Source organism: Opisthocomus hoazin, chromosome 17, assembly GCF_030867145.1.
Source record: "Opisthocomus hoazin isolate bOpiHoa1 chromosome 17, bOpiHoa1.hap1, whole genome shotgun sequence".
In the NCBI taxonomy this organism is placed as follows: domain Eukaryota; kingdom Metazoa; phylum Chordata; class Aves; order Opisthocomiformes; family Opisthocomidae; genus Opisthocomus; species Opisthocomus hoazin.
Genome location: NC_134430.1, coordinates 3,659,559 through 3,681,275, shown reverse-complemented (window position 1 = coordinate 3,681,275; position 21,717 = coordinate 3,659,559). Strand labels below are relative to the sequence as shown.

The 21,717-nt window shown below is 42.2% G+C and overlaps 1 protein-coding gene across 9 annotated transcripts; it reads right to left on the bottom strand.

Annotated features, from left to right (window-relative positions):
• Positions 1-136: 136 nt before the first annotated feature.
• Positions 137-18,926, bottom strand: SRRM1 (serine and arginine repetitive matrix 1). Of its 9 annotated transcripts, none has more exons than XM_075437839.1 (18): positions 18,821-18,926; positions 15,990-16,079; positions 14,369-14,491; positions 12,108-12,278; positions 11,766-11,878; positions 11,123-11,323; positions 10,438-10,641; positions 9,750-9,869; positions 7,973-8,244; positions 7,747-7,827; positions 7,310-7,396; positions 6,504-6,648; positions 6,209-6,250; positions 4,176-4,280; positions 3,364-3,825; positions 2,284-2,470; positions 1,332-1,526; positions 137-1,122 (listed from the first exon to the last, which is right to left on the bottom strand). In XM_075437839.1, the coding sequence occupies exons 1-18, from the start codon at positions 18,839-18,841 to the stop codon at positions 1,018-1,020; spliced, it is 2,724 nt and encodes a 907-aa protein (XP_075293954.1). In that variant the 5' UTR covers positions 18,842-18,926; the 3' UTR covers positions 137-1,017. The 9 variants fall into 9 exon arrangements, with proteins under 9 accessions (XP_075293954.1, XP_075293955.1, XP_075293956.1 ...); XM_075437840.1 differs by having other exon boundaries at positions 7,310-7,393; XM_075437841.1 differs by having other exon boundaries at positions 9,750-9,854.
• Positions 18,927-21,717: the final 2,791 nt, after the last annotated feature.

Genomic DNA, 21,717 nt, shown 5'->3' with positions numbered 1-21,717 from the left:
AAAAACCAGAGCCCCACTTTTTCAGAAGCCAGCGTACTGGATCAAATACTTTTTCCTATCTGTGTATTCATTAACCCTGTACAAAAGAAAGCCGATTAGCAAATGTAAATGTTCATATAAAAATAGCCAACATCTCTTTAAATTTAGAAATTTATTTTGTTTAATCCACAAGCTTTATATAGCTTTAGTTAAAAAAAAACGAAAACAAAAAACAGTGAAAACATGACAATATCCAAAGTTCAGGTTCCTCAAACTTTCAAAGACCACATCTCTGAAAGCTGCTCATACCATTCTGAAGAACCGTAACGAGACAAGATTTATGAATGGGGCAACAACATCTCACAAACAAAATTTATGTAACTGAAGGAATTTTTTTCTGGGACTGCTGATCATGGAAACTGCCCTTTAAAAAAAGAACATAAAAATACAAATGAAATTCCAGTGTTCCAAATCAACATGTTACATCAATATAAACCCACAGTGTCCTGGTAAACAACATGCTTTCATTTATGTACCACTCTAAATTGCTATTCTTGATTCGCTTTAATGGAGACTACACAGGCAACAGGAGAAAGCATTAAAATATCTGTCCTTCCTTGGTAATTCCACAGTGGTTTTACTTCTGGGCAAGCTTACAAACCACAAAGGTTAGTAGCGTAATGTCAGTGGATATAAAAGAAGTCAAATGAGACCCTCACAAATTATGCTAAAGGCTTTGTTGAATTTCAAAGAAACTAGGGAATCGACGGTCATGTTTAAAACCTTCAAAACAAATTCCTACTGCTTCTAAAAAGCCTCACTCTAAATGAAATTATGTTGACTGTCAATGAAAGAATGTCACTAGTACACTGTGGACACCTTTTGTAATGTAAATCCATGCCCTTTGTACATGGTGAACCTCAACCTAGCAATTATTACAACAAATGTTATATTCTAAAGCTCAAACACATTTAGCAATTTGAAATTGAATTCTGAGTACAAACCAAATAAAATGTACATTATATCAAAGGATTCAGCCTAGGATGGTGGGGACACTTGCGCCTTCCTCATTGACCTCAGTGCCTTCTCTCGCAGGTGTTTTTCTAGATCATCCAGGTTGTCTTCTGGTTCACTTTCCGTCTCCTTCAAACAAAGATAAAGCACTTCTTCAAACACTGAAAGCTAAGCCAGGCTGCAGCCCTCCCAATACCGCAAATCATGAGACACTAAGCAGCATTTCTGAAGCAAGGCCGCTGTTTAGACCATCAACAGGACCGCGTACATCCATCTCCCACTGATTTTCTGACACTGGACTCTTGCTCAAAAGCAAAGCCTAGGTACCAAGCTCCTACCTTTTTGGGTTCTGCCTCTGCTTCCTGGTCTTCCTGTGCTGAGGTGGTATCGGCCGCAGCCACAGCAGCGGCTGTTGCAGCCGCTGCAGCCTTCTCCTTCTTATGTTTTTTGTGTTTCTTGTGCTTTTTATCCTTTTTATGCTTCTTATCCTTCTTTTTCTTCTTCTTCTTTCCACCCCCTTCTTGATCTGAATTCTGGAACAAACAATTCACCAGATATTACAAACTCCTTCCTCAGGCTTCCAAATGTTGTTAAAACAAGCCCACAACCATCCCGAAATCCAAATGGACCAAGCAACATCTGAAACTCAGTCAACTCAACATCGCCTTCAAAACTGGGGGAAAGTCCCGTTCCCAACCCACTGGCAGAAGCAATCCTAGAAGACAGATATTGTAAGGCACGGCTGTGCTGCGGCTGTTTAAAACAGAACATAGCACCAGGCAGACTCGATATGCTGGTCACAGCAATGCCAGGCAAGCCTCTTCATAAAAATTCATACTGCAGGTGGAGTCTCACTCCCTCACGCACTCCTCTGGCAAAGAATGGAAGTGTCCATAGGAAACACGTTAGGAGAACAGAGAAGGATGCCGAACAATCTCTTCTCTTCCTGTTCGGAACAGCCTCAGTTTGCACATAAGACTACGTAGCATAAATAAGACAACCTTACTTTGTAGGCTATGAAACTTATGTAGACTAATAAAATGGGAAAGTCTTGTCTTCCAGAAGTTAAAATTTGTATTTAATGGTACTTTTTTTCAGACTCGGAGGTGTTAAGCTTGAAAAAATTATGGTACAAATTGTTTTTAAGAAGTTTTAACTATGAAAAATCACGCTGAGGATTTTTGTCCCCCCCCTATGTGAGTAAGCTTAGGGCTGTTCAGCAGCTAAGACTTCAGGAAATAACTTGCCATATAACCCAAAACAGTATCGCTTCTATTAGCAAACAAATACCCGTGCAGGCGATGGGCTCTGAGTTGGGCTTTTAGCCTTTTTTGCAGGTGACCAGTTTGCAGAAGGAGAACAAGACCGAGTAGGAGATGGGGGTCCTTGATGTTTTTTCGGTGCTGGCTCAGGTGATCCTGATGCAGATCGTGATGAGGACACCCGCCTCGCAGATCGCGGACTTGGTGTGGAAGCCCTTAAAAACAGAAGGGCCACAATTAGAGATACGAGACAAAACAAGAAAGTCAAAATTAACAAAAAAGCCAAATGAAAATATGTGCTTATGATTTGGTTGAGCTACCACTTTAAAAAATGATTAGTTGCTTTGCTGGCCTATGTTACAAAATGCAAAACAATCTAATACCACCGTGGGTCCGTAATGCAAAAAGATACTGCAACTTGACATCTTGTTAACCAGTAATACTATCAATGTTCAGGAACGATTGCTCCTCTTCTTCTGATATGACTCATTTATAACCATGTTAAAAGTCAAGAGAATAGCAATGCTATTTTATCATCCAATGAAAAAAGAGCGCAAGGCATTATATTCAGCTACATTTTGTTTCTGAAAGCATTAATAAGCCAGCACCGTACTTTTGACTATCCGCTCGTAATAGCGGCATCACACTAAACAAAACTGCTAAAATTCTAGATGTTTATCTTGGATGACCACTTATGAAACAACTTATGAGCTAATGAAAAGTGTCAGTTCCCTTCTGCAGTTAGCTTTAAAATAAAAGAAAGTTCCTATTTCTTTAAACAAAGCTAGCAACCAAACTTCTCTGGAATTTCTTTTTGCCGGCTCAATCCCAGTGCTTTGTTGTGCTACTAAAAGACCCCTCAAACCCTTCGTAAAGCCTCTTTAACGTGCCTTCTCACGTTGCACTTATATTTTAACAGATGCTTCCAATCTAATGAACTTCTGAAAATCAGCGTTATGATGATGGAAGCTGAACAGAGCCACCAACACTTGAGCAATCTCAAGATATGAGAACCTTGTTAATGCGATTACCTAGCTACTCCCACTGCATTACAACAACACAAAAAACCCCCATACAAAACCACCACCAATAAAGATGGATTTTTTACTTTGTCTTCTTAGGTTCTGGTGTTCTTGACACCCTCCTGATGGGTCTAGTGCTTGGAGATGGAGACTGTCTTCTCTGGGGTGAAGCTGAAGCTCCCCGTCGTGGTGGTGGTGGGCTTGCGGAGGTATGAGAAGCTCTAGGCCGTGGTGAAGGTGAATGCCTTTTGTTTTGTGGTGGAGAACGTGTTTCCCGATTGGACCTACTGGGAGGAGATCCCTTCCTGTGCTTGGAAGATATCGAAGGTGAACGCCTTTTAGCGGCTGGCGAGCTCCTTTGTTTTGGTGGTGGTGAATGGGAGACTCTGCGTTTTGACTGTGGAGAAGGTGATGCCCTTCGTTTAGGTGGGGGAGGAGGAGAAGCCGTTCTTCTCTTCGGTGGTGGAGAAGGAGAGTAGCGTCTCTGTATCGGTGGGGAGTATCTTCGCGGAGAAGGCGAACGTCTGCGTGGAGGTGGTGATGGAGACCTTCAGAGAAAACACAACGTTCAGGTGCCACACAGGCACGTGAATTAGTTACAAGGTCTTGCAATTCGCCCAGCAAGGAGAAAAACAATTTTTCTAAATATTCTTTAAAACTTAACACCAAACTTTTTCAAAATCAGCTTAACGAGTGCTACTCAGTATTTAATACAGCAATCAAATGATATCCAGGCCACACACCTACCACACAAAATCTCACTAGCAAACTACATTCCCCTCACTAACTGTGAATCAAGGAACTGGTTTCCTCCACAATGGCATTTCTTCTTACACGTTACAGTTGGAAGTCAACAAACCAAAAGCAACCACTTCATGACAGAAACGCATTACACTACCTTCGACGAGGTAATGAAGGCGACCGCCGCCGCCTAGGAGGAGGGGCAGGTGAAGGGGAGCGTCGCCGCCTGGCTGGGGGGGGCGATGGACTTCTCCTCCTCCTACTGAAGAGATAAACGGATTTCTCAGAAAAGTTGCAATTGAGCCCCGAGATTCTTTTTCTGTCCTTTTGCTTTCGCTATACAAAACACCTTCTTCATACGCTTCAGAATGAAATTCTGTTCGAACCACTGATGGAAGAAAATACACTCCAGTTTCTGAAGAGTGTGAGACAACAGTTATTCTACTGTAACTCTCAGAGCCCACTAGAGCAGTCATGAGAGAATTTCACATTCTGCTTAACACAGTCTATTCGCACCTTGCATCCAAAGAGGAAGGCCAACACTCTCCCATTTTCTTCTTCTGAAAAGTCATTTCTGGCATCTCCCTTGCACTGAATCTAGTGATCATCTAACGAGTCAGACCAGCTCACTGATCCTCCAGGAAGCTAACCCAACAAAAACACCGCTCTGGTGTCATGCAGTGCTATGATTGCTAGATCCAACACAAGGGAGGAGCTGGGAATGCCCAGCTCTGTTAGGTGGAACAAAACCGTGTTCAGCAGCAGTCTGAAGTTGGATCAAATTGAAGAGTGTGAAACCATACTCTTGAGAACAGCTTTTATCCACAGATCTGAAAATCAAAATGCCTTATTTCTTGAAATGCAGAGCTGTTGCTAAACTGCAGCTATCTGGATTAACATTATTCACAAATTAAGCCTCTTCTGCTCTGCAAGGCTTACAACAGACTTCCGGGTGGGGAAATTTTAAGCAAACACAGAGTTTCCTAGAGTTTTAAAGGAGAGGAATATTGGTATTTTGTAAAGTAAAACATTCCTTTTTTTAAAATCAATTTAGATAAAATGACTGGATAAAGGAAAAAATGAGAGTAATAAAAAAAGCAAAGCAGCTCATCTACATAAACCGAGACTTGATTTCAAATATGCCAGCTGTTGCTCTCCAAGGCAATGAGTTACACTTTATAATTTATAGAGAAGAGTTTGCTCCAAAAGACAATGTTCTTTATGATCCAAAAAAATACCAGCCTTCCAATGTCATGGCTACCCTAATTAAACACGTCTATTTACACAACAGGCAAGAGGTGAATTTAGTATGCTGCAAACAGATTAAGATCTTTAAATTCCAATCTGCTTTACATACAACTGTTTGACAAGATCCATAATTAGAATGGTCTCCATTTGCAGAAGTAGTCATACTTAATCTGATCCATCATTATGTACGCTGCAACTATATCCTATATAGGTCTTAATTACAGATTGTTCACAAGGGTCACCATATCAGATTAATAAACCCATCAAGCACCCAGTTTCCTGCACCTTCCTATATTCCAAGATCAACACAGAGTGAAGAATTTCACCAATAAAAGTGTTAACAATACTGTTTACGTAAGAGAAAATAAAGTAGATGTTCACTACTGGACCGCTACTTGTCTACTACTAGCAGTTCCAAGTACCTAATGAATTGAGGATTGAGACTTTTGAAAATTCCAATTATCTGTGACCCAGAACATCAAGATCTTAATCACTTCTTGCAGGTCTACAGAAGGGTTTTAGCCAGAACGTCACTGGCCGTGAGAACATGAAGTAATGCTCACCTATCTGCCAAACATGTGCACATGGAATACAAAAACTTCTGAAGAATACAGGCATTCAGCTGGTTTCAGGCATCAGTAAGATGCTGATAACATTAGTGTTATTAGCTGTTACAAGCTTACATCAATTAACAAATAGCGACAATGAAGGAGACAGAGCAGGTGTTCCTCTTTCTTCCTTTTTTTTTTTTTTACCAGAGAAATGGTCCCACACTCAACACATTCAGCAACACAGTCTGAATTTCTCTCACCTTACTACTTTGAGTGCACAAGTCCAAAGGACAAAGGATGGCAAGTACTTATCCACAACAAAATACATGAGAGCCTGTCTAAATTATTTTCTGTATGTAAATTCTATTTAACAGATCAATTTCTAACCAACCTTTTCATCACTGGCGATTGCCACCTCTTTTCCATCTGCATCCTGATAGCAGTGGAGGAAAAACAAAACAAGACAAATCTATCTGCCACATATTTGAGGCAAAAATGATCACGTTCAAATAAAGCTCAGGGCAATTCTTAACAAATGAGCATAACAAGAATGCAATCTTGAAATAAGTTTGGGCAAACTGGACATGACTTCATTCTGTTTTCTGACAGTTGCATAGCAGATAAACAACAACATTAAATAAATAAATAGTTAGAAAAGACATCTTTCATTCAGCTTAAGAAATTACCGAGGAGAGGATTCCTTCTGTCGTTTTCGCGGAGACGGCGATGGACTGCGTGAATGCGAATGGCGTCGGCGTCTACCAACTTCCCCATTCTTCACATTGGATCTTTTAGGTCTTTCCTCTTCAGTTGAAGACGAAGAACCAGAATCTATGAACGTAGAAGAATCACTCTCCAGAAAATGATTCTCATGACATTGTTAACACAGTTACTCATAGGGTTGTAACTGCAGTACTAACCTCCTCTCCGTAAAAAAAAAAAACAAAACACCTCTATTTAAAAACACTTCAAATTAAAATGTTAGTTCAAGTCAAGCAATAAAGAAATCCCATCAGAGCTGGGTAAAAATATTTGCAGCAACCTGACTGTCCACACAAAATTTGACTAGCCAGGTCATTTAAAAGGTGAAATGCAGCTGCTTAGAGAAACATTAAGTGCTCAAAAACCTACATCAGGCCCAGGTTAATTTACTGATTTCAAGCATACAAGAGTCCAAAATATTAGGAATTAACCTATTGCAACAACAGATTGAGTAATCCACAGCAAACAGTATTTGCGTGTGATGGTAAGAGCTTAATAGTGCAAATTTTAAACATCTAAACCAATTCACATCTACTGCATCTTTAAAAATTATACTTTATTCTTCATGAGTAATAAAGTGACTTAATTCTAGATTTACCACTGATAATGAAGTTTACAATAGCCCTGCAGTGCACACAGCAAATAATTTTCATCAGTATTTCAACTTTAAATTAACTACTGCCTGCAAAAGGTAACTGCAATCCAGTTTTAGGAAATCTGTCATCCATACCAGATGAAGACTGTTGATTTTGCCTTCTGTACTGACGCCTCTGTTGAACAGAGTCTGCTGCAGCCATTTTACCTCCTTTATCTTCTTCTGAAAAGGTACATACATGGGCAGAATATTTAAACCGAAGATACAAATTTGCCTTATTCAGGCAGAAGCAAAATTGTATCACAGTAGATCATCAAGCAGGCTTTTTTCTTTTTTCTTCCAAATCTTAAGATAACATTGAGGCTGGAATACATTTTGGTTGAGCTTTTCTCAAGAAAGCTTGGATGGAAGCATTTGAGGCAGTAGCAGTGATCATTTTTATACTTCTGAAAACTCTTGCTTTCAATGCCAGCCTATCAAGAGGGTTCAGCACTTTACCACTGCCTTTTATCGTCATGCATCTTTGATAAAAAACCCCACCGAAAACCAGTGTTGAAAAGAGAGCGCCATACCTGATTCAGACAGTTCTGCTTTCCTTGGTTTGGGTGCTGGCGAAGGAGATTCTCTTTTTTCAGTACTCTTATGTTTGGGTGCTAAAAGACAAAGTCAAATGACTCAGTTGTGGTCTGTTACATTCTTGCATGCTTTTCTGCTCATACAAACTGTACATGCCATCTTTGAGGAAACAAAAGCACAAAATGATAAAAGGTTCTGGAATACGAATTTTTATTTGATTACCTGATGCTCTGCTAGGCGAAATGGAGCCACGGCTTTTTCTTGCACGATTCGACTGCTGGGGTGTTGGCGACCTACGTGGTTTTGGAGGTGGACTTGCTGGTGGGGATGGTCTGTGCCTCCGCCTCGGAGGGCTTGCTGAAGGAGACAGCCTACGTGTTTTACGAGGAGGACTGGATACAGTTCTTTTAGGTGGTTTCTTTGGTGGTGATCGGGAACGTGAGGAGGAAGAGGAAGAGCTACTGCCAGATAAGGATGCTGATGACCGTCTTCTCCTGTAAATCAAATATAACGTTAGATTCTGACTAGCCAGCTTAAGAAATGTTTGAGCATGAACACAGAACTGCATTTGTTCGCAAGCACATACACAGAGCCACATACAACAGCACTTCCAAAACATGGTGGACAGCCTTCAACACTTGGCTTGTAGAAGAGAATAACAACCAAACTTTCACAGTTATTTTTAAACTACATAGTGAGCAAAAAATTGTTAGTGTTACCTTTGCTTGCCTTCTGTCAATCTACAGTCTACAACTAAGCTTTTCTCCTGGGAGCAATTAGTTTTGTTTGGGCTCTCTAACTTTTGAATGGTTAAGAGAGTTCTCCATGTTAGCACATGTGATTTAATGATCTTCAGAACAGATCTGTTTAAGAGTTTAGTGTACAATTACAATAAAAAGTTTTTATACCAGGGGTAAAAATTTCAGACAACTTAACAATTCAGAATCAGTCTATCCATTCTTATGTTTTAGTCTTTCATCTTCACTTTGTAATTTTAAAAAGGTAAGGCCTCTAGAATTCTGCGGCAAAATTTGTGGCAAGTTCTGTTGCAATTGTGTACCTGCAGAATCCACCTTTGGCTGCAGAATTCCTGAGAACCTGGAAAAAAGAAACCCTACCTTGAGTGAGATAAACATTTGCTGAAAGGGAGCTCTTGTACATCTTGCAACATACAGGTCTGATACTTTTCACAGCTCTCCCAGTAACTGTGTGAAATGCACATCTTTACAAACACAGGGGGGGAAAAAAAAAAAGCCATCACCTTGTCACAAAAAGGAAGAACTGTTCCTTCCTAAAAAAAGAACAACTCCTGTATGCAGAAAGCGTCAGTTTAATTCTCTTCCTATGAAGAGCACAGGACTCTACTCACTTCCTATGAAGACAAGTGTCTATTTTGACATTGCCTTAAATACATAATTTTCTTTGCAAGGCAATTCAGAGCTTTGCTACTAAAGCAATTGCTTGTGCTGTCAAAATGTAACATCCAACACTAGAGAGCAGACCTTGAAAATTTTTAAATGAAAGAACATGAAGAAACATATTTCAAGCCAAAATTCAATTCTGATGTTATGTGATGGAAGTATCGAGTAATAATTAAAAAATGCCAACAAGTACAATCCAGCTACTTGCTCTCATTTTTCCCCACAGAGGAAAAAAAAAGTACTAAGATGTCAACAAAAAAGTCATAAAAAGATGTCATGCCAATCTATGCAGGGAGCTATCCAGAGCCATTTAAAGTTACGGTTCTGAAATCGCCACTTTTCAAAAAGATTATTTTCATTATTTCATCTTAAAAGAAATGGTTTCACAGCTGCTATTATGTTCCACCACAACACACGAAATACACCACTGGAGTGTTTACATCACTCAGATCATACACCCGACAGCACTAAGCAAGGTGAACAAGGTAATTTTGGTAACGCTCATTCCTCACAACTAGCGTTCCTTTCGACTGTCAATGTTTCAACATGTTCAGTTGTCTCTAAACAGGGAATCTTACCGCCTCACAGGGGATCTGCTTCTTCTGTGTCTGGGTGGGGGAGGCATTCGCCGTGGAGGGGTCCTTCTCCTTGGAGATGGCCGTCGTCTTGGGCTTGGTCGCCTTCTAGGGGAGTAACACCTGTCACAATCAAAAATTCAAATGAAAAGCAACTATCTAACTTTCAGATTTGAGGGAACTGATCCTCCGAGTACTGAGCGTAAAGCCGCTTTTCTCCAAGCGCGTCATGTTAGGGTAGCATTTAGATTATGATGCAAAGTGGTATAGTCAGTCACAATCAGTGCTTTAAAGTTTATCAACACCTCTCTACTCAGAAGTAAAATAATAAAAAAGGGAAAAAAAACTAAAAAAAAAAAAAAGTAATTTCACATCTTCAGCACCAAACCTATCTCCTAAAAGAAGGCTACACAATTCCCACTATCGAACAAGTGCCACACTCAGCATTAAGTACCCCATTCTTTCTCCAGTCAGTGTTAGTCACTGCAAGCATCTTCTCATGAACTGACAGGAAGAAAACAACTCCCGAACACATTTATCCATTCAATCCATTTTTCCCATTTGGCGTAAAACATAGCCCAACATCTCCAAAAACATCACTACTTTAACTGAGAACATTACATTAAGTGGCACCTTCAGAACAAAATACTCACTTCTCAACCTTGATGATCACGATAAATTGAAGTCCTACCTTGACCGTGACCTATGACGCCTTCTTGGTCGAGAATGAGATGGAGAACGCGATCGAGATCTTGACCTTGACTTGGACCGTGTTGGGGATCTTTGACGAGTCTTCTCTTTTTCCTTCTCTCTCTCCTTCTTTGAATTACGTTCTGGTGAATTTTCCTTAGTCTCTGGTACAGGAGGTTCAGGTTTAGGAGCTTTTGGGATATCACTGTTAAAAATAAAGACTTAATTTACAAGCACATACAAACCACAGCTTCTGGAGTAACACATTAGAAGCTGCCAAGGTATTCCCCTACAACAAACCCTCTCCTGCCCATCCTCTGACAAGATGTTAGACATCCCACTCCAAAACTCTGGAAAGAAACAGAACATGGTACAACGACTCAAAGAGAAGCAAAAATAACACACAGGCTATGTGTCAGCTTTCTAGAAAACAAGATTACATTGTCCGCAGTGGAAAAGATTACCAGGACAATGAAACCACAGTGGCAGCTAAGCACTCCACCTTTAGAATCTGACACAGGACAAAAGAAATCTTACTGAAGATTATGAAATAAATTCTTTTGCCATTGCAAGGGGGCAGGGAGAAGCAGCATTCCCCTCAAATCAAGCTCCAAACAGGTATTAAGATAATTTCCATTTTTTTAAAAGGATATATACAGTTCTGCACACAAAGTTATCACACTTACCTGTTTGGAGTTGCCTCTTGAACAACAGTCTCCTTTGGTTTCACAGAGGGTTCTGGCTCAGGAGTTGCCTCTTTCTTTTCCGGTGCAGGAGTAGCACTACGGCTCTTGGTTCTGTGATGAGGGGAGCGAGAATGGCTGCGTTTCCGCTCTCTTCTGACAGGTGACGACCTCCTTCGAGGGGACGGAGATCGTGATTTGCGTCTAGTAAAAAGACGTGCCATTTAATTGCACAACGTAATGAAACCATGTATAGGATAATAAAACCTGTGATATTCAGCAGCTAAAAGCTCTTCTGAATAAGGCAGACTCTCAGTACTGTCTAGAGCAGTTAAAATACATGCAGGACTACTTTATATTTTCTGCTAGTAATTGACAGTCAAATTACAACATCAAGCAAACAAAAAACCCCAAGAACACAAAGAACAAAACCTCGAACAAACCATTAAAAACAGTTCCTAGCGTAAACAATACCTACGTAAAAGTTGCTCTAGTTTACCTGCAATTACTGTTCAGTAAGAAGTCAAACTAGGCTGCTAAAATAGCTAAGCAGAGTATTTCCAAAGTTCCATTCATTTTTCTCTGCCATGCATTCTTCACTCTGTTCTAGAGTACTGCTGATACACTGTCTGTGGGTTTTCATTACCTTCTCGGACTCCTGGATCTGTCTCTTTTTTCTCTGTTGTCTTTGTCTTCCTTATCCCTCTTCTCCTTGTCTTCATCTTGTTTCTTCATAGAAGCCAGTTTCTCTTGCTCTATCTATGCAACCAAATATCATCACTTAACTCACAGCCATCATAAACACCTTATCAAATACGTATGTTAAACAACAACAACAAAATATACTGCTTCAGGACTAAAACACGTTGCCCAGACAAATGAGTTCTGCTGAACACCAAATGTCTACTGAAATACCAATAGTTGTGCAGCCACTAATTCTGCCCAGTTCTCATAACAACTCATCCACGATGCTATTAAAAAATCCTACCTGTCGCTGTTTTATTTCTTCCTTCTTCAGTTCCAGAAATGCAGTTGGAATACCAGCAATGTTTTCTTGTGCACTTAACAGCAGTGGCCACAGTTCTCCCATGAACTCCCTAGCATTTTTCCCATTCAAAAAACCAGTCAGGTTGATTTGCATCATTTTGGAATCTGGATTCTGCAAAGAGATATGACAGAAAGACAAACCGGTTATCTGAAAAAACAACATACAGTCTATATTAAACTTAAATTAAAACTACCATGGGGGCTAAAATACATATACACCCAAGAACTACTTTTTTTTAAATCTTTCCCTAGTGATTTCTCATCAATTTAAGTTTATTGTACTATTAATTTTTCTTTTGTATCTTACCATAAATATTCAGAAAGGCCTGTTAATCCTTTGTGGGTTTCATAAGTATTTTTGGACCGTGTAGCTGCTACACAGGAAATCAGGGGCCTTAAATTTAATACACCATTACAATGCTGCTACAATTTTTTATAATTATTTCCTAAACATTTTTTCCTGATTGTTTTGATATTCCTTGCTTGGAAATCTTTCTTAACATCTGCACAATGGACAGAAGCTGTATAGTTGCCTAACACTGCAGACGACATTCTGCTAAGTACCCTACATCCTACTGCGAAAGTTCAAGATTCATGCATGCATTTTCTTACTTTCTCCAAAACACGAGACTACGCCTGCGCGGAGGGAGTATATGCTAAGAAGGTGCCTTAAAGATTATCCTCAAAGTGATTATGTCATGTCCACAAAGGGTTAAGAGGTCAAAGAGAGGTTCAAAGTTAAAGTGGGCTTTTTAATTCTAATGTTGTTTGTTGGTCAAGCAACAAGGTCCATATAACAAGCACAGCTCAACAGCACAAAGCAAGTACAGATTCCAGGTGTCTTCAGTTTCTTCTTGGAACCTTGGGGGTTTTGGAATCGCCAAGTCCCCTGTAGAGAAAGATGTTCCCTTGGCTTGCTTCCGACTCCCTACTGCAACTCAACCACCTTGAGTTTAATGTTATATCATTTATCTAAATTGCAAAAGACGAACAAGCAATAATGAGTACACAACCACAAAAAAAGAAGATTGTTTTTAAAAAAGTTCTAAACTTTAATCATGCTTAGTATAAGGGGAATTAAAATGAGTATTCAGATTTTATTACACTAACACATGTTACGAAAACATTTCCTACTACGAACCCCAGCTTTATTTAGCTTGGTACTTAAACTTACTTCCCCTTTTTGTTCTCTATACATAATAACATCTAAATATTCATTAAATAGATACTAATATCTTCAAAATACAGTGAAACTTAAAGTTTTTTAAACAGCAATACCTTTATCAGTTGAAATGTCAACTGTTCTCTCAAAACACAAGGTTGAACTCTTAGGAAAAAAGATTAAGTGCAAAGTACATCAGCATGAGAATGTTTGCCAATAATTCATGTCATACATCTTTTACTGTCCCTTGGGTTGCAGTGGCACAGTGGCAGACATTAAGAAAAACTGAATTTATTACAACCTCATATTATTTCATATCCTTCACATGAAGCTTACTGTACTAAATGATCTCAATAGCGTTCATACTTTATCAGTCTGCAGATTAACTACAACAAATACAAATACTAGCCTCCAGTAATTAACAAGAAAAAAATTAACACAGCTATAGATCTGGACTCTAAACTGACTCAACCACTCTCCATTAAAATACCATCTGATCAGTTCAGAATTCCCCTCATGCTCCACATAAAACCTGATCTATTTTACAGTAATTTCAAGAGCAGTGTAAAGCTTTGCCCAATTGCTCTTTCCTGGATTTTTTGGTTCGGCCACTTTACACAACTCACCTCCAAACACACACTGCATCATCAAGGGAGTTGGATCAGAGCGACATTGGACACTCACTCTGCTGTGACCTAATAAGGTGATGGTGCTATACTTCAGACGCAAGGAATAACTTCCATTTTGGTTCAGGCCTTTTAAATCATAAATCACATCATCATTAGAAAATTGCTGTCAAAGTAACTTAACATGTAACAGCAAAATTAAAACAGTAAGTTTGATTTTCACCTGAGCAGTTTGCAAACTATGCACCTTCACTAAACTTCCAGCCTTACAGCTGTTTACAAAGTGAATTTCTTTCAAAAATATACATAGTAATAAAACCCCTCCTAATTGTACTTGAGAAATTCACAGATTCAATAGCATTCATAATAATTATGTTACACATTTAGAAACAATATCCACAACAAAATTGTTACCTTCACTTCCAACTGGTTGAATATAAATTCAATTACTACATCATCTTCAAATCCAAGGATTTCTGTTACTCGTTTTGTTATCCATGGTTTGATTACTTCCAGATTTACTTTGCTCATGTCCACCTATATTAAATAGCCAGGAGAAACAGAACATTCTGAGAGCAAGCCCTTTCACTAAATATACAAGCTCACAGTACTTTGAATTCTTTCACTGTAAAGACTTAACTGTGTGCTGCTACATACATTATTATCCCAGCCCAGTTTTGTTTTAAACACATCTAACCTCTGCTAACCACAGCATTTTGATTAAAGCACCAGTTTGGATACCCTGGCTTCTCTTCTTTTTTTTTAGGTCTAACACAGACTCCCCTATCTCTCCTGAGTAACTAAGGCTAGAACCTAGAGATGTTAAGAAAAGTCAGAACATAGCAAATTTCTAGTAAACTCCAGTACATACTAGCTAGACCAGACAGCAAAAAAAACAAAACAACCCCAAATCAAAACTACACCAATGTATTGTTCACTCCCTCCACAGAATTCAGTTTCTAGTAAATAATGAAATCCACCGAACAATAAAGCAGTGGTCTTGATTCAGCTCACCAATTCCCCTGACACCTGTCCACGACAGACTTCAACAACTTTTGAAAAATCATTAAGCATACAAAGTTAGAAGAGAATTCAACCATCCCAAATTTCTTCATTTACAAATTCCTTACCCAAGATGAGAGCATAGTCCAATTCTCTAGAAAAATAAACATGCGCTAGATGTTTTATTCTTACCATTATCCCTAGAAACGATGACATTATTACCTTTTTGGAACAGTACAAATGAAACGTTGTTAGTTTTATCTAACTCTTCGGAATGCATTTCTTTCAGAAATCAGCTTTTGTCATTTACAAAAACAAAGACCCTCTCAACAAGAGCTCTGCACTCAGCTTTGCTGGGTCTTCCACCGCAGGTGTCTCTGCAGCTTCATCACTTGCTTCCTGGGCAGGTTAGGGCCAACAGAGCCTACCGAAGCACGAGCTCCACACTTCAAAATGTGTTTGCTGAACAGATATCTACCAACAGCAACTACCCTGGATGCACCACTTCAACATCCACCTGAAGAACGCATGCTCTCTAACAATCACCAGGTAAAGACTTCCGCAGGGCAAATAACTGCACCTAAGCAAGGAATTTTAAACTGAGTTTTCTGCAGCTCTTGCAGTTTCTCTCCACTGCCCCAGGGACTATCATTGCAGTAACTTCACCTACAGAATAATCAGTACACATTTCTAACACGCTATTCTACAAACCTGAAACAAACAAAAACCCCCAAAACAATCAACCCAAAAAAGGGTGTTGGAGGGTGACATTTAAGGACTCCTAGAATTCTGAATTACTTAACATTTCCTGGAAATCAGAATTCTTTTGAAGCTGTATTTTACATAAAAGCTTACTGGTGATACTTAGTACTGTAACCAGATCATATACATTATTACTATATCTCTGATGCTCAAGTAGATATTCCAAACATCCTCCAGTATGGCTGTGGAGGAAAAGACATTCCTCATTCCTGTGTGTACCACCTGATACCCAGTTATTCCACTGAAAACTGTCTCATCCTAATCAACTTACCTTCTTTTCTAAGCATTCTGCAAATTTCAACTGCTTCAACAGCTTCTTCTGCTTGTTGCTGAAGCGATTGTCCTGTTCTGCACTTGTTCCCTAAAGCACAGGAAGTAAGATTTTTAGTCTGTATTACATTCAACTACCTTCAAGTATTAAGTTTCCCACATACTTGCACTGGACAGTGCTCAGCAACACCAGTCATACCATCCTGAAAGCAAATAAGCCTTTTCAGGTGCAATAAGCCTTTTCAGGAGGCTTTCAATTTTAGCACTAGAGTCTTCATCTACTGCTGAAGATTTAGCGGTAAGCAGGTTCTTGAGCTCTACTGTGACACCTTGATCATATAATCTCCCTGGCATACTACTTACAAATTTAAAAGTACAATAGTGTCAAACCGCTATGAAGAGGACTTATGCTAGAATTCACAAAATCCTCAGAAGGAATAAGCTCTTTTTCCTCTGTCCAAGAACAAAAATGTCATATTTGTTTACAGTGACATCTATGAAACCTTTGAGTAAACTTCTCTGAAGCAAATCAGCCAACAATCAGCCAACACAGAGCCAGCAAGAGTACAAAGAATACTATTTTATTGATCATGCTCTGTTAAAGTTCACCAACTCGTTCCACCTTCATGAACAGAAACTATAGGTAAATTCATTTAGAATTGAAAGGCTTGAAAGTCGAGTTCTGGAAAATTTACTTGTACATAAGTAAACAGAACCACACATGAACAACAGTATGTGCAGAACTGCATCCAAATACCAATGACCTGTTAATGATTCGAAACAAACCCACAGTTCACACGTGAAGTTTTATTCAGGAAACCAACCCGAATGATGGAAAACATGAAAATTTAATACATGCAATTTCCTATGCACAGAAGAAGGGGTTGAGTACCAGCAATGATACAAGCTGCTAAAGAACTAAAAGATAATAAATAAGAAAAAGCTCAAATTCTAAGGTAACCTAACCACTTCACTTGATCAGAAAGCATCTTGAATTAGCAATGTAATATGCTACAAAGTCATCAGATATTGAAAGGGAACAAACTATTAACATTCCTGCTTGCTATTCTGGAATCCTAAAGACTCACTGTGGCACAGGCACTTACCAGGATTAAGTCTGTTTAAAACTCTTCATAATATTTGCAGTCTACTGTGTGGCTTACACACTAGCAACAAACACAATGCTTTTCAGATCACTCAAGAATTTTATGTTCTACACTTTCACAGCCCAGGAGTAAAATGGAAAGCAATGGAATTTTTCTTAGCCTGTTTGTAGCACATGGCAAGCAGCAAGGGTAACCAAACAAGACACAGAGCACAGCACCACAGGAATTTCAAGGCAGAGACAAAATAGTTAGCACTGACAACTTTATAGAAGTGTGAAGAACTGAAAGACTTAATAGCAGCTTTCTTGCTGAGGTGAGTCCAAACAGCTGCTCCGCTGCACTTTTGTAATTTCCTCAATAACTGTGGTTTCTTATGAATCCTGACTAAAATTAGACCAGAACAATGTCTACAGCCCTGTTTCAGTACCATGTTGCTTTTGTTTTTTTTCGAGCAGCCACCCTTCACAGGCCAGTTTAAAACAATGCCAGATTCCTAATTCAGTGTTTTCAGTCCCACTAATTCAGCTACAAATTACAACTGCTTGATTTATAAACTTTTTAGCAATTGCACTAAAGAGAACAAGTGTAGATTTAACTTGTAATTATTCTCACTCTAGTGCATTAATACAAAATTGAATTAAGGGTTATGCATGCCCTCATGTTTTAAAAGCATCCTGGTTGCAGGAACGCAAAATAATTGGGCTGAACCGGTAAATGAATTTTTAACATTAAACTGCATGCAAACTTAAGTACTCTCAGACACACTGGCTTTCAAAATTGTCAAAGAACCTGAAAAAAAAAAGGTTCATTCTAATTCATAGGAGAAAAGGCTGAAAATAAATATACCCTAGGCAGGTTATTGTTTAATAGTCTCTGCAGAAAACACAGCACAGCTGTAAGAAGAGAAAAAAAAAAAAAGTCCATTTATTAAAAAAAAAAAAATCAAATACCAACCTAAAAAAAAATAGTATAACTTCATTTTGCTTTGAATACGCTTAACCACTTTTGTGTCACCCGTTAAAGACGTCTCTCTAAAAAACGTGCAATTTTCTTTATTTGGTTTGAATGTGGACACCGAAGTGCGCTTCGCTGCAAAATCCGGTGCCCCCCCATCTCAGCCGCCCCTGGGCCGCTTCTCCCACGCTTCCCCGCACTGGAGGGCGGTCAGAGCCGAGCTGGGGAGCCAGCCGCGACACCGACCGCACACGGCAGGCCCCGACGCGCCCGGACCCCTCTTGCCTCCGGCGGGGTCACAGGCCCGGCCGCCCCGGGGCCCAGCGCAGGAACCGGCGGTCCCAGGCCTCACCGGGGCGAGCGCGGCCCTCGGGGGCGCCGGCGGAGGCCGCACCGCGGGCACGCGTGTCCCCGCCGCGCACCGAGCCGCCGCCTCCTACGGCGAGCCCGGGCCTGGAGCGGCGAATCCCCTCCCGGCCGCTCCCCTCCCTCTCCCGCAGCCCCCCCGGTGCCGCGGCCTCGCGGATGGGCCGAGCCGCACCGGCCTCCTTCCCGCCGCCATTTTCTTCGCGGCGGCTCCTCACAGGAGCCTGCGCAGGGCGGAGGTGGAGGGGGGGGTGGGGCATGGCGGTGCTCCTCAGGGGAGCGCGGCGCCAGCGGCTTCGCCCGCGGCAGCGGGGCCTGCAGCGGCCCGGCTCGACCGCGCGGGCCCCGCCGGGGCTGCCCCGCCGCCTTCCCCGCCCGCCCGGCCACCCCTGAGGCCGGCACTTACGCGGAAGAACCCCGCGTCCATCTTGCCTCCTCCGCCTCCTCCTGGTCGCAGCGCGCTGCCGTCCCGGCGTGCACCGCGCGCCCGCAAGCCCCCCTCGCACCCTCACCACGCCTGCGCGCGGCGGGAGGCGGAGAGCGAAGGGGCGGAGCCGGGCCCTCCGCAAAGGCTCTCCGACGCCAGCCGATTGGTGACCGCGGTGGCGGAGGGTCTCCGCGCGCGCCGGAGGTGGCCAATCAAAAAGCGCGGCGTTCCTCTCGGGGCGGAGGTAAGACTAGGAGGGGGAGAGTGAATTCACCTCTCGCGAGATGTTGACGTTCGCGGCGCGCTGCGGGTCAGGTGACCGCGCGGCCAACGGCGCATGCGCAGGAGGGAAGGGCCGCGAGGGCCTCACGCCATGCTGCGGTGCCGCGGTCCGGTGCCCTGCGCGGGCCCGGCGGCTCCTCCCCCCTCCCCCCGCTCCCGAACGGCCTCCTCACGCCGGCTCGGGTTCGTCCCGACAGAACGGGCGTCCCTGGGCCGAAGGACAGCGGGCCCTCAGCGCTACCGGGGCCTGGAGCGGCCTCTCCCCGCGCCTTGGTGGCTCCGCAGCGGCGCGGGGCGGTGCGGTGCGGGTCCCCCCTCGGCCCGCTCAGGAGACGCTGTGGGCTGCGCTGAGTTACCCTGCTGCGGGCTGTGCCGAGCAGCCCGGCCCTCCCGGTGCTTAACGGCAAACCGGCGCGTCGCGGGCAGGCAGAGTGGGTGTGTGGCAGGTGGCTGGAAGAAGAGGGAGTCCAGGCACAGCCCGCTGGGGTTAACACGGGTTTATCCACTGTAACAGCCCCGGTTTTTATCTAAAGAAACTCATCTATTGTGAGAAAATTTGGGAAGTAACTTGTTTAAGCATTAACACAGCAAGATGTAACATGTAGCCTTGGGTTAACAGCAAGGTGTAACAGAAGTAACCTTGAGTAAATACAGGATATCGCTGCTCTGCAAGAAATGTTAAAATCTAAAGAACAAAGGAACTGAAATGTCAACAAGAAAAACGAAGGTGGGAGCATGTGCCAACAACCGCCAAATAACCATTCGTGGTCCGAATTGCTGCCTGGAGGCGGTGCTGTGCAGCCGCTCTGGGTGACCCTGCTTCGGCAGGGGGGGTTGGACCAGATGACCCCCACAAGTCCCTTCCAACCCCGAACATTCTGTGATTCTGTGAATTCTCACTGTTGATGGGGAGAATGACCACCAGAGGATCCCCACAAACAAGCTGCCCATACTCCAAGAGAGAATTGCATGACATGTCACGACATGCCACGTAGAAACTTTGGGGGGGGGTGTGTGTGAGACTTTTATTGCGTAAATGGCTCTGATGTAATCATGAACTAAACTATAAAAGTGTAAGTGACTTTCCTAGGTGTGCGCTTGGGTGCCCACTGCCCAGGTGTACCCAGCGCTGCACTGAATCATCGAATGGTTTGGGTTGGGAGGGACCTTAAAGATCATCTGGTTCCAACCCCCTTGCCATGAGCAGGGACATCTTCCACCAGCCCAGGCTTCTGGAATAAAGAATAAATTTCTTTGCTTCACAAAACTTTTAAATCTGCCTCTAAAGTGTCTTTGTGAGCGTGTTTCTCACATCTATCCTAATCTTCAAAAAGGAAATACTACGTTCCTCTAAATAAATTAGATTATACTTACAACAGCTGCTTCCCGCTGTATCAGCCGTCATCAGTAGGTGTCACGCGAGAGATGCGTGGTTTTACAGATGTCTTTTTGGAAAATAAATTGGTTATGGGACTGAGGAAAAGACCCAAAGAACATTCTTCTGTTTTACCTGCTTAGAATTCTGATGATCATACCTCTGCACTTTGCACAGCCAAACTTGGGATAGTGTTCCACTCTGCTACTGAAGTTACTCCGCTACTTAAGCTACTCCTGACACTGTGGAGTAGGGGGAAGGAGGACTGGGCTGGGCGTGCAGGTAGTTTCCAAAGCTCAGTAAAGCTGGCAACCAGACTAGGAAACCAAACTAGGTTTTGGTCGGCTGAGAAGCCAGTTGCAGCCTGTTGGATGGGAGGAGGACACGAGGTGGAGCTACGTGCTCTCTGCTGAAATACAGCGGGTGATGGCTCCCGAAGGGGTGAACGCTGCCGGGCAGAAGCTTTGGGAAGGGACTAGGCTAGAAATGAAAATCGAAACATTTCACTAGTGGACTTGCACCAGTAGAATTAAAATGCCAACTGTGAGACTGAAGGATCCAACCTGCTGGAGCCATAAATTCTAGATGACTTTTAGGAGCAAGAAAAAAATACTACTTCTTGCAAGACCCACTCCATACCAACTATTGAGTACGCCCTTAGTAAAAATTTTTAGGGATATTTTATGACTTGCAGACCAAATGTTCTCATTGTCGCTGCTGAACACAGCCCCGCTGGTGTTTTGTAAAGAGAGAAACTTCACCAAAGATCAGAGTAAGGAACGAGAAAGGCTGCTTGTAGCACATCGCTGAGCAAAAAGGCTCTCGGAGACACTGTGCCCCTGAGGGTTCCACTCCGTGCCGATTTGCAGAGCTTCACGGGTAATCCAGAAGGAGTTTGTGTGAATCAGTTATTGCGTTGCACTTCCACTGCCTGTTCTCTCCAAGGGCTTGGCTTTCTTTAACAGACCAATCTGCAGTATCAGCTTTCACTTGTGGGGGTTTTTTTAACCAGCGGGTTGACCTGACGGCAAGCCTGGATGCAAAGGCAGCTGAAGGGGAGCTTTTTCCAAAAACTAGAGGTTTGAACGCAGAAGCCGAGTGCCCAGACAGGGCAGGTCAAACCCGCGCTGAAGCAGCTACTGTTACAGGACGAGGACAGAATGGGATTGTTCCTGGAAAACTGTAAAACCCCCAGCGAATCACACAAGTGTTACAGTGC